General features: G+C 44.7%; 1 protein-coding gene and 1 long non-coding RNA gene across 5 annotated transcripts in view; one reads left to right on the plus strand and one right to left on the minus strand.

Annotated features, from left to right (window-relative positions):
• Nucleotides 1–481: 481 nt before the first annotated feature.
• LOC144292195 (organic anion transporter 7-like) overlaps nucleotides 482–12,376 on the plus strand; it is a 46,172-nt gene continuing 34,277 nt past the window's right edge. The window contains exons 1-3 of one of the 4 annotated variants that reach the window (XM_077862082.1): nucleotides 482–608; nucleotides 727–1,148; nucleotides 2,024–2,127. In XM_077862082.1, coding sequence (XP_077718208.1) covers nucleotides 747–1,148; nucleotides 2,024–2,127 — 506 coding nt within the window. In that variant the 5' untranslated portion in view covers nucleotides 482–608; nucleotides 727–746. Of the gene's footprint in view, nucleotides 1,149–2,023; nucleotides 2,128–12,376 lie in introns of all 4 variants that reach the window. The other 3 variants (XM_077862080.1, XM_077862083.1, XM_077862081.1) reach the window with 3 other exon arrangements.
• LOC144292197 (uncharacterized) lies at nucleotides 2,716–7,601 on the minus strand. The gene is made up of 2 exons (XR_013359670.1): nucleotides 7,276–7,601; nucleotides 2,716–5,803 (listed from the first exon to the last, which is right to left on the minus strand). It is a non-coding gene; the product is annotated as an uncharacterized LOC144292197 (long non-coding RNA).

Genomic DNA, 12,376 nt, shown 5'->3' on the forward strand with positions numbered 1-12,376 from the left:
TTGAAGTGGAGCAGAATGTCACTTTCCACAAGGGAAGGATTACACCATATTTCACTCGCTTTAGTTTACTCAGGGTTATTTGCATTAACTCTTTTAACTAAAATTCAGTACTAAGGACCCCTGGGTGGCTCAGTGGTTGAGCGTCTGCCTTTGGCTCAGGTGGAGTCTCGCATAAGGCTCCCCTCAGGGAGCCTGCTTCTACCTCTCCCTATGTCTCTGCCTCTGTGTCTCTCATGAATAAATAAATAAAATCTTAAAAAAAAATCAATACTAAACAAGCCTAGCACTAACCTTCTGTACTTTTCACAGGAAAATCAAAAACAGTTCACTTTTGAGTCTTACAAGCAACACAATTTGCAAAGAACTGTGTTCCATGTAGTGGGTTTATTTTATTTTATTTACAGATGTGGGGATCAAAGTCCAGTGCCACTGCAGGGCACTGCTGACGATAAGAATTTTCACAAAGTACACCTTTAAATAGTGCTGGTTGTCAACTGCTGGAAGCATCTCAGCAAAATACTCCTCTGTGACTTTAAAGTAAACGAATACTCACCTGATCCTCAAACAATTTGGAGAAACAGCTTCCGTAACCCTGCTGCAGAGCTGAGGTGGGACCCATTGAGGCAAAGGTGGGGTTAGGATCAACACACACTTGGAGTGACATAGTGAATGGAGACCTTTCTCCCTTTGAACTTTTCTAAATAAAATCATTTTGCTTTCCACCAGGGATCACTTGTTCAGCCTTGATGGCCTTTCAGGACCTCCTGGATCAAGTTGGAGCCCTGGGAAGATTCCAGATCCTTCAGATGGTTTTCCTTTGTATCTCCAACCTCGTAGTGTACCCTCATATTCTATTAGAGAACTTCACTGCAGCTAGCCCTGGTCACCGTTGCTGGGTCCACGTCCTCGACAATGACACTGTCTCTGCTAACGGCACTGGGATTCTCAGCCAAGATGCCCTCCTGAGAATCTCCATCCCACTGGACTCAAACTTGAGGCCAGAGAAATGTCGTCGCTTCATCCATCCCCAGTGGCAGCTCCTTCCCCTGAATGGGACCTTCTTCAACATGAGTGAGCGGGACATAGAGCCCTGTGTGGATGGCTGGGTGTATGACCAAAGCTCCTTTCCCTCCACCATCGTGACTAAGGTAAGAGCTTCCGTTTACCTCTTGTGAGCACAGTCTGGGTGTTTAGAGGCAGTACAAATAATGAGCTTGCTTCAAGCCTTTAATCACTATATAGGTGTTCATTCTTCATTATTTAAGCAAACATTTGTTATGTCTTTATTAAATACCACTAATCTACATATTTAATGAGTCTAATGAACTAAAAGGTACTTGTGACCTTGCAATTACATGGCTTTTATTCTTAGAAGACCAAATTTTAAGCAGGTGACTTACATAATGCATTAAAAATGTTACACTTGCAAATTAGAAACATCTGGGATATTGATCAAAACTTCCAAGCACAGACTGTGCTCCCTGAGCAGCCATAGGAGATCTGCGGTAAATGTTTAAAGTTTCTCAAATGATTGCATTCTGTGGCCAAGGTTGAGAATCACTTCATATGAAATAAAACAAGCCATTAATATAGCCTACAGGCTTAAATGAGTCCTCCTAAAGGAATTTGTTTGCTTTTTAAAGATTTTATTTATTCATGAGAGATACAACAAGAGAGGCAGAGACATAGGCAGAGGGAGAAGCAGGCTCCCTGTGGGGATCCTGATGTGGGATTTGATCCCAGGACTGCGGGATCACTCCCTGAGCCAAAGGCAGATGCTCAAAAACTGAGCCACCCAGGTGCCCCTCCTTGAGATTTGTACTTAAGCTGATACCTGAATGATAAAGTCAGCTAATGCAAAAAATAAAAATAAATTTAAAAAATTTAAAAAGGAAGTTAGAGAAGAAGAAGGGAGCCTGGTATAAAGAAACTTGTAAGCCATTTAAGCTGTTTCAATCAGGTTTCCACTGAGGGGCTGTAAGCTGCTAAGCAGCGCTCCTTTGCTGGTTTCCTTCTCTTCCAGTGGGACCTGGTATGTGAATCTCAGTCACTGAAATCAATGGCCAAATTCTTATTCATGACTGGAACGCTGGTGGGAGGCATCATATTTGGCCATTTATCAGACAGGTGAGTGTCTCTGGATCACTGGGGTATTTTGTTGAACTAACAAATTAAAAATTTGAAGACACAGATACAGAAAACAGTGTTGCCGACTTTGGCCAGAGAACCGAGTGTTCAGTCCCTCCTGGACCCTGTGAGCTGAATGCTTATGTATTTCCAGAGATTAGTCATCATGTCCCGTTTCCCAAGTGTGATGGGTAGGCATTCCTATTAAACTTGTGGTGTCCGTAGCAAAGTGTCTTGATGATGTAGAGAAAAAACTTTTTCCAGTGACCTTGATTTTTGTTTTTGCAAAAACGGCGCTTTAAAAGTATCTTTTCAACCACGCAATTAATCTAATGACAACTACTGTCACCACTTGTGATGTTAGAAATTGGAGTATCCTATGCCTGGCGATACCATTTCTGAATTAGACAGCCAATTGCCAGCACCAAACATGTCTCCTCTGAGGGTTATGGGAAATAAGGCTCCCCTTATCGCCTACCAGCACAATGTCATCTGTTATATCAGCTCAAAAATGTGAACTCTAAAGGTATGATGGTAAATGTGTTGTGCCCAAGATTGCGAATCCGAGAAACCACCGAGGAGCCGACACCGATGCAAACACACGAGGGTTTATTTACAAGCTGGAGCTTGTGTCCAAGTGCACCCGACACAGCGGAGCAGGGACTTGGACCCCGAGGTGGGTTACAGCAGGGTTTTTTATAGGCTGGTCTAGGGGATTTTCAGAAGGGATGGAAGAATTTCTCAAGTTCTGTTTACATTCTGATATGGGGCTTTCAAGGGCATTGAGCTCTGTTCTCATTCTAAGATGGGACTTTCTACCGCGGGCTCTGTTGTCTTTCTGATATGGGATTCCCTGCTGAGGACATGGAGGACATTCTGCAGTTTTTCCCGTAAAGTTCAGCTCTTATTCCCAGGGGCCTAAGATGGCTGTACTTGTGCTGATGCTAAACTTTAGGTGGGATGGCCTTAATTTTCCTCGGCCTCCCCATTTCCCCCTCTCAGAGGAACCTAAGGAAGGACCCAATCATGGGTCTAGGTTGGCCTCAGAGTGAGCCAGTGGGAATGATTAAATCATGATTCAAACCAACCTTGTTGCTGTTTTCGTTCCCGTTTACGTCTAGCCAAACCTTTTCTGACTTTTGCCATAGATTCCCGGACTATTCCTGAGTGGTCAGTAAAGAAGCAACACTCCTCATTTGGGGCAACACATAACCCCCCCCCCCCCCCGCTTGCAAAAGCCTCTCTACAGTTAAGATGCTCCTATCTTTTTAAACCTTAAAAGACTTTAAAAGCAAGGCTGAATTGGGTGCACATTTTTAAATGGCTCATGGGGATTGGTTCTGGCATGAAGAGGACAGAGCATAAACAACATTAGTGGGGTAAGTGAGAACGGCACAGTCTTAACAAAGTCCTTGCAGCTGGCCCGGTGTGGGTGTAGTGGACCCAGGGAGTAATCCTGCGACCTTGAGAGCGGTGGGAGCGGTCAGGATCACGAGGTAGGGTCCCTTCCAGCGAGGTTGAAGTGTCTGGTGTCGGTGTCTCTGCATGTACACCCAGTCACCTGGCTGGTATCGATGGGGGCCCGGGGGTGGCCCAGTCTCGTAGAGGGCCCCCAGCTTAGGCCACACCGACGCCGCCGGAACCGCGACGCTTCCAAGGCACGGGCCCCTCTCTCGGGGCGAGCCCATTCCCGGGCGCCCTGCCCTTCACAAAGGAAAGAGAGCTCTCCCCGGGGCTCCCGCCTGCTTCTCCAGATCGGTTGCGTTACCCCCCTGGACGCCTCGGCGCCCATCTCCGCCACTCCGGATTCGGGGATCTGAACCCGACTCCCTTTCGATCGGTTCCAACATGCCAGAGGCTGTTCACCTTGGAAACCTGCTGCTAAACTGGGGATAACAGGTGGAGGAATATCGAACATGGCCTCATAGGGAGTCAGTCCCATCTTATATGGGGAGTTCCTCACCCTATATAGGGCGAAGGGGAGGAGAGTCACCCAGTCCCCGCCAGTCTCCAGGGCTGATTTAGTTAAGGTCTCCTCTAATGTTCTGCTCATCCTCTCTATCTGTCCTGAGCTCTGGGGCCTATGTGCACAATGTAATTTCCAATCTGCCCCAAGTACTAGTGCCACTCCCTGTGTTACCTTAGAGACGAATCCTGGGCCGTTGTCTGATCCAGTCTTAACAGGAAAACCATACCTCAGTGAGATGTCTTCCAGCAGTTTCTTGGTCACCGTCTGTGCTGTCCTCTGCTCTGCAGATCTGGGCTTTTTTAGCTGAGGCCCAATATCCTAGAGCCACTATGGTTTGTAGCAAGTCCCTGGTGCTTCGCAGGCCATGTGTCCTGTTCCTCCTCCGCCAACAGGATATCAAATGAAGGTGCTGGGAACGGACGTCACCCAAGTAACTGTTAGAGTGTGGTTTCCGAACCGGCAGCAAGGGAGTGTTCCATGCCGATTGGCAAGGCTTCAATATGCCCGAGTCCAGTAGTTGCCGTATGTGGGGTGTGATTCCCCTACACGCTGCAAGAAGCATGGGGTATTGGCGGACCCTGACAGGGTCTGCCCCCGCTTTAGTTCTATGTATATGGCCGGTCGATGCTGGGCCAGCCCAATTCCCCCAGTTTCTGCCCATGCTTGGGGAAATTCCCGCAGCCAACGGTCAATGTCAGTCATTGGGGCTGAGGGCGTTTGGTGGAGACAATATCCGTCTTCTAAACTCAGGAGAAGCACCTGAATAGGGTGCCCCTCCTTGTTTAGGATTTTTGCCCCTTCAGGTGGAAACAAATTTGTACCCCCATCTTGGTGAGCAAATCCCGACCTGACCATGAAGGAATGGGATACCCAGCCCATGCCGAGTCCACAGTTCTTTGGGTAGTCCATGAGTACTGTTTGGTGCCCGTGGCCCCTTGCACCCACCATGAAGTTTGCCAATTTCCCTTGGGGTTGTAATAAAACCGAATGTTGTGCCCCAGTGTCCACTAGGAATTCAACAAGTTGCCCCTCCACTCTGAGAGTTACCCTGGGCTTGGGGAGGGGTGCCGAACCCCGGCTCCCCTAGTCGTCCAGGTCCTCCATCTCCTAGATCTTGGCAGGGGCCTTAGGTCTTTTGTTAAGACAGTCTTTCACCCAGTGGCCCTCTTCTTTGTAGTAAGCACATTGGTTTTTGTTCTGCTTAGGGCGCTCCCGACAGGGACCAGGGCCATCTTCCTTACCTGTCCCTGAAGCCAGCTTCTTGAGGTGCCTCCGCCTTTCCTGTGGGTCGTTCATGGTTGTGGCCAGCAGGATCTTGGCTAGGTTTCAGGTCTGCTGGTCACTTAGTTTGGTTTGTTGCTCTTCCGGACTTTATTATTATTGACTCTTTCTGCTACTATAAGTCCTGCAAGCTCTTCTCTCCTAGTATTCTCTCTAAGAAGGCTGTGGGACTCTCGTCCTTACCCTGTCTTACATAACCATACCTTGGCCAGATTGGTAGGCTTGCGCGGCAACCTGGAGACTTGCCCCTAGAGTCTGGCGGTGGACCCAGAGTCTCTCCTTACCTTCAGCCGAGTTGTGCGTTTTGGGGAGTAAAAATGGTTTTAGCCAAGGAGGGGAATTCTCTATCATGTCCTGCCAGACCAGGATGTAGGGCACCTGGTCAGGGTGGCCATCCGGTTTGTCCCTGAAGATCACGGCCTTAACCTGTAAGATAATAGGTAGGTGAAAAGTTCCTTCTCGGGGCCATCCCATGTCAAAGGTTGGCCATTCTGATATGCAATAAATTTGGAATCTCTCTCTCCGTATGTCTATGCTCAGAATACGAGCTCTTTCCCTAACATCCGAGAAGTGGGAGAGCATAAAAGACAAGGGTGTGGTTTGCGTCTGCCCCATTATGTCCCCCGTCCACACCAAGGCACAGACAGTTATGACAGTTAACAAATAACACAGTCAAATGCACAGTTAACAAGAACACAGTAAAACAGACCAGCGCACAGTCAACACAGATCAGTGGGCAAACAGGTAACAAGAACACAGTAACAGACAAACGTTCCAGTGCGGCCACAGAGACAAGACGAAAGTAATCCAAAGGGCTGGCAGCTGGCCCTCCTTACAGATGAGGACCCCCGTCCTCCTTACAGATGAGGACCCCCGTACTCCATACAGATGAGCACCCCCGTCCTCCTTACAGATGAGGACCCTCTCCTCCATACAGATGAGGACCACGTCCTCCATACAGATGAGGACCTCCGTCCCCCTTACAGATGAGGACCCGCGTCCTCCATACAGATGAGGACCTCCGTCCCCCTTACAGATGAGGACCGCGTCCTCCATACAGATGAGGACTTGCATCCTCCTTACAGATGAGGACCCTGTCCTCCATACAGATGAGGACCCGCGTCCTCCATACAGATGAGGACCCGCGTCCTCCATACAGATGAGCACCCCCGTCCTCCATACAGATGAGGACCCCCATCCTTCATACAGATGAGGACCCTGTCCTCCATACAGATGAGGACTCCCATCCTTCATACAGATGAGGACCCCGTCCTCCATACAGATGAGAACCCCCGTCCTCCTTACAGATGAGGACCCCGTCCTCCATACAGATGAGGACCTCCGTCCCCCTTACAGATGAGGACCCGCGTCCTCCTTACAGATGAGGACCCTCTTCTCCATACAGATGAGGACCTCCGTCCCCCTTACAGATGAGGACCCCGTCCTCCATACAGATGAAGACCTCCGTCCTCCATACAGATGAGGACCCTCTCCTCCATACAGATGAGGACCTCCGTCCCCCTTACAGATGAGGACCCTGTCCTCCTTACAGATGAGGACCCTCTTCTCCATACAGATGAGGACCTCCACCCCCCTTACAGATGAGGACCCCGTCCTCCATACAGATGAGGACCTCTGTCCCCCTTACAGATGAGGACGGCGTCCTCCATACAGATGAAGACCTCCGTCCTCCATACAGATGAGGACCCCGTCCTCCTTAAGGATGAGAACCCCGTCCTCCAGGCAGGGGCAAGGGACGTCTCCTCAAGACCCCCGGTCGACCGCTCACCAGCGCGTCCGCCTAAGCCAATACCGACCTAATACAGATTGGAATTCCTACAGGTTAGAGCTCTCAGAGAATATGCACGCAAAAGGTGGAAAAAGTTGAGTGCACTCACCGGGCATGAAACCCTCCGGATAGGGTCCTGGAGGTCTCTCAGATCCGGGATGAGCCCCCAAGTGTTGTGCCCAAGATTGCAAATCCGAGAAACCACCGAGGAGCTGACACCGATGCAAACACACGAGGGTTGATTTACAAGCTCGAGCTTGCGTCCAAGTACACCCGACACAGCGGAGCAGGGACTTGGACCCAAAGTGGGTTACAGCTGAGTTTTTTATAGGCTGGTCTAGGGGATTTTCAGAAGGGATGGAAGAATTTCTCAAGTTCTGTTTACATTCTGATATGGGGCTTTCAAGGGCATTGAGCTCTGTTCTCATTCTAAGATGGGACTTTCCGCCACTGGCTTGGGCTGTTGTCTTTCTGATATGGGATTCCCTGTCGAGGACATTGAGGACATTCTGCAGTTTTTCCCGTAAAGTTCAGCTCTTATTCCCAGGGGCCTAAGATGGCTGTTCTTGTACTGATGCTAAACTTTAGGTGGGATGGCCTTAATTTTGCTCGGCCTCCACAAATGTAGCTTGTAAAGTGTTCAGAGTCTGTTTCTAACAGTTCCATAACACAGAATCACCCACTTACAGAAAAAAAAATAAAACCATATAACTCTGGCTGATTCATTTTTTGAAAAGGGTGCCAAGATCATTCAGTTGGTAAAATATAGCCCCTTCAACAAATGGTGCTGTGACAACTGGATATCCACATGCAAAATAATAAAGTTGGATCCTTACCTAAAGCCATAGTAAATATTACCACATGGATTAATTGTTGTGCCCAGGATTGCGAATCCAACAAACCGCCAAGGAGCCGACACCGATGCAAACACACGAGGGTTTATTACAACCTCGAGCTTGGGTCCAAGTATATCCGACACAGTGGAGCATGGATTTGGACCCCGAGACTAAGAGGCGTAGCAGCTTTATAGGGGCCAGTGGCCCATGGGATACGCAGAAAGTTACACAGTCATGTTGGTCCACACGCAGGTGGCCAATTGAATTACATCTTACCCCATAGTATCCGTTTGAGCTGGCCTATTACTTTGGTCAGAATTGGCGCGCAGTTTTGGTGGGCACAAGGCAGGGTTACATTGTTATGAGCCGATTTCCTATTAGGGTGTGCCCAGCGGCTTGACTAGGGTGGGGAAGCACCTTAAGCAGGTCATGTGGGGGTGATACAGGAGGTGGCGGGTGTAGAACAAAATGGAGTTGGTCATGCTCTGCTTGTCCAAGGGTAGGGGATTTTTGTTAAATTTCCTGGGTCCCACATTGATTACTTAAATACAAGAGCTAAGACCATAAAGCTCTTCAAAGAAAATCGAGGGTGAATCTATATGACTTTGGGTTAGGCAATGAATTCTTTGATATGTCACCAAAAGCATGAGTGACAAAAAAAAATCGATGGACTGGTCTTCATCAAAAATTAAAAACTTTTGAAAAAAAATTAAAAACTTTTGTACATCAAAGCACTTTATCAAGAAAGTGAAATGATAACCTATATAATGAGAGAAAATATTTGTAAATTATATATAAGCCATAAAAATAGGCAAATAGACCAATGAAATGGGCTTAATATTCAGAATATATAAAGAATTTCCACTCTCAACAACAGAAAGACAAAAAAGAAACCCCAATTTTTAAATGAACAAAGGACTTCAATGTACATTTCTTTAAAAAAGACATACAAATATCTTCTCCCATTCTGTAGGTTGTCTTTTAGTTTTGTTGACTGTATCCTTTGCTGTGCAAAAGCTTCTTATCTTGATGAAGTCCCAATAGTTCATTTTTGGTTTTGTTTCTTTTGCCTTCGTGGATGTATCTTGCAAGAAGTTACTGTGGCTGAGTTCAAAAAGGGTGTTGCCTGTGTTCTCCTCTAGGATTTTGATGGAATCTTGTCCCACATTTAGATCTTTCATCCATTTTGAGTTTATCTTTGTGTATGGTGCAAGAGAGTGGTCTAGTTTCATTTTTCTGCATGTGGATGTCCAATTTTCCCAGCACCATTTATTGAAGAGACTATCTTTCTTCCAATGGATAGTCTTTCCTCCTTTATCGAATATTAGTTGACCATAAAGTTCAGGGTCCACTTCTGGGTTCTCTATTCTGTTCCATTGATCTATGTGTCTGTTTTTGTGCCAGTACCACACTGTCTTGATGACCACAGCTTTGTAGTACAACCTGAAATCTGGCATGTGATTCCCCAGGCTCTGGTTTTCTTTTTCAATATTCCCCTGGCTATTCAGGGTCTTTTCTGATTCCACACAAATCTTAAAATAATTTGTTCTAACTCTCTGAAGAAAGTCCATGGTATTTTGATAGGGATTGCATTAAACGTGTAAATTGCCCTGGGTAACATTGACATTTTCACAATATTAATTCTGCCAATCTGGAAAACTGTGTGGAGGTTCCTCAAAGAGTTAAAAATAGACCTGCCCTACCACCCAGCAATTGCACTGTTGGGGATTTACCCCAAAGATACAGATGCAATGAAACACTGGGACACCTGCACCCCAATGTTTATAGCAGCAATGTCCACAATAGCCAAACTGTGGAGGGAGACTTGGTGTCCATCGAAATATGAGTGGATAAAGAAGATGTGGTTTATGTATACATATACCACATACAATGGAATATTACTCAGCCATTAGAAATGACAAATACCCACCATTTGCTTCAACGTGGATGGAACTGGAGGGTATTATGCTGAGTGAAGTAAGTCAATCGGAGAAGGACAAACATTATATGTTCTCATTCATTAGGGGAATATAAATAATAGTGAAAGGGAATAGAAGGGAAGGGAGAAGAAATGTGTGGGAAATATCAGAAAGGGAGACAGAACATAAAGACTCCTAACTCTGGGAAACGAACTAGGGGTGGTGGAAGGGGAGGAGGGGGGGTGGGGGTGAATGGGTGACGGGCACTGAGGGGGGCACTTGACGGGATGAGCACTGGGTGTTAGTCTGTATGTTGGTAAATTGAACACCAATAAAAAATAAACTTATTAAAAAAATAAAAATAAAAAAATAAAAAAGGCATACAAATGGTACATAAGCACGTGAAAAAAATGCTCAACATCATGATATTGAAAACAATGTAAGTCAAAGCCACAGTGAAATACCACTTCATACCTACTAGAGTGGCTATAATACAACAAAACAAGATGGGAAATAACATGCATTCACAGGGGTGTAGAGAAATTTGAAGTCTGCTGACAGGAAGATAAGATGGTGCCACCACTATGAAAAATATTTTGGAAATTCTTCAAAAAATTAAGTGCAGAGAAACCATTTGGCCTAACAATTCCATTGCTAGGTATAAAACTAAAAGAATTGAAAAAGAAACTCAAACAGATATTTACAGATATGGATGAACCATGAAAACATTATGCAGAGTGAACTAAGATAAAACAGGACAAATATTATATTCACTTATATGAAATATTTAGAATAGGCAGATTCATAGAGAAAAAGATAGAGATATCAGAGGGTAGGGAAAAGAGGACTGGAACATTATTGCCTAATGGACACACAATTTCTGTTGAGGATTTTGAAGTTTTGGCAGTGGATAGTGATGATGGTTACACAGCATTGTGAATGTAACTAATGCCAGTGGAAATGGCATTAGTTAAATATGGTGAAATGGCTAATTAAATTTCCATATTATACTGCAATGAAAAAGGAACAAAATCAAGGGAATTAGAAGACAAGTCACACACCAGGAAAAAATATATATATACTTGCAAAAAGGGTTGCATAAAATAAAATCTTTAAAAATCAACAGTAAGAAAACAAACAACCCGATTAAAAAATGAGCAAAAGACTTAAATAGACACCAAAGAAGTTATACAGATAGCAAATAAACATACATATATATGGTATTAGGGAATTGCAAATTAAAACAACAATGTGATACCACTACACACCTATTAAAATGCAAAAAACTAAAGCACTGTCAACATAAATGCCAGTGGAAATGTGGAACAACAGGAATTCTCATTCATTGCTGGTAGGTATGCAAGAGGGTTCCCTTTTCTCCGCATCCTCTCCAACATTTGTTGTTTCCTGCCTTGTTAATTTTCCCCATTCTCACTGGTGTGAGGTGGTATGCAAAATTGTACAGTGACTTCTGAAGTTTCTTAAAAATTTTTTTCTTTTAAAAATGTACTTATATTTATTTTTAATTGAGGGGCAATTAACATATAGCATTATATTAGTTTCAGGTGTATAGCATAATGATTTGCTATTTGTATGTATTGTGAAATGATCACCATGATAAGTCTCATTAACATCTGTCACCAAACACAGTTACAGAAGTTTCTTTTCTTGTGAGGTGAACTGTTAATATCTATCCTCAGGAATTTTCAAATATGCAATACAGTATTATTAACCAGAATCTCCATGCCGTAAGTCACATTTCCAGGACTTACTTATTTTATTGTTAGAGGTTTATACCTTTTGACTTCCTTCACTCATTTTTCCCACCCACCCCCACCCACCATTCTGTTCTCTGTATCTACAAGCTTGGTTTTTGTTGTTGTTGTTTCCTTGTCTTGTTTTTTAGATTCCACATATGAATGAGATCATAGGGTATTTGTCTTTCTCTGTCAGACTTCTTCCCCTTAGCATAATACCCTCACAGTCCATCCATCTAATTGCAAATAGCAAGATTTTTTTTGTGTGTGGCTAAATAGTATTCCATTGTATGTGTGTGTATATGAGTGTGTGTGTGTGTGTGTGTGTGTGTGTGTGTGTGTGTGTGTATGCCACATCTTTATCCATTCAACCATTGATGGACACTTAGGTTGTTTCCACATTTTGACTATTGTAACAATGCTACATCTCATTCTTTTTTTAGCTGCTATGGCAGCTCATTGTACAGAAACTATGTTTTCTTTCTTTTTTTAATTTCAAGTTAAAATTTTTTTTATTTAAATTCAACTTAGTTAACATATAGTATAATCTTAGTTTCAGAGGTAGAACTTAGTGATTGGTCAGTTGCATATAATACCCAGTTCTCATTACAACATCAAGTGCCCTCCTTAGTGCCCATCATCCAGTTACCCCATTGACCTCTCCTCCAGCAAGCCTCAGTTTGTTCTTTATAGTCAAG

This window comes from Canis aureus, chromosome 21, assembly GCF_053574225.1.
Source record: "Canis aureus isolate CA01 chromosome 21, VMU_Caureus_v.1.0, whole genome shotgun sequence".
Taxonomy (NCBI): Eukaryota; Metazoa; Chordata; class Mammalia; order Carnivora; family Canidae; genus Canis; species Canis aureus.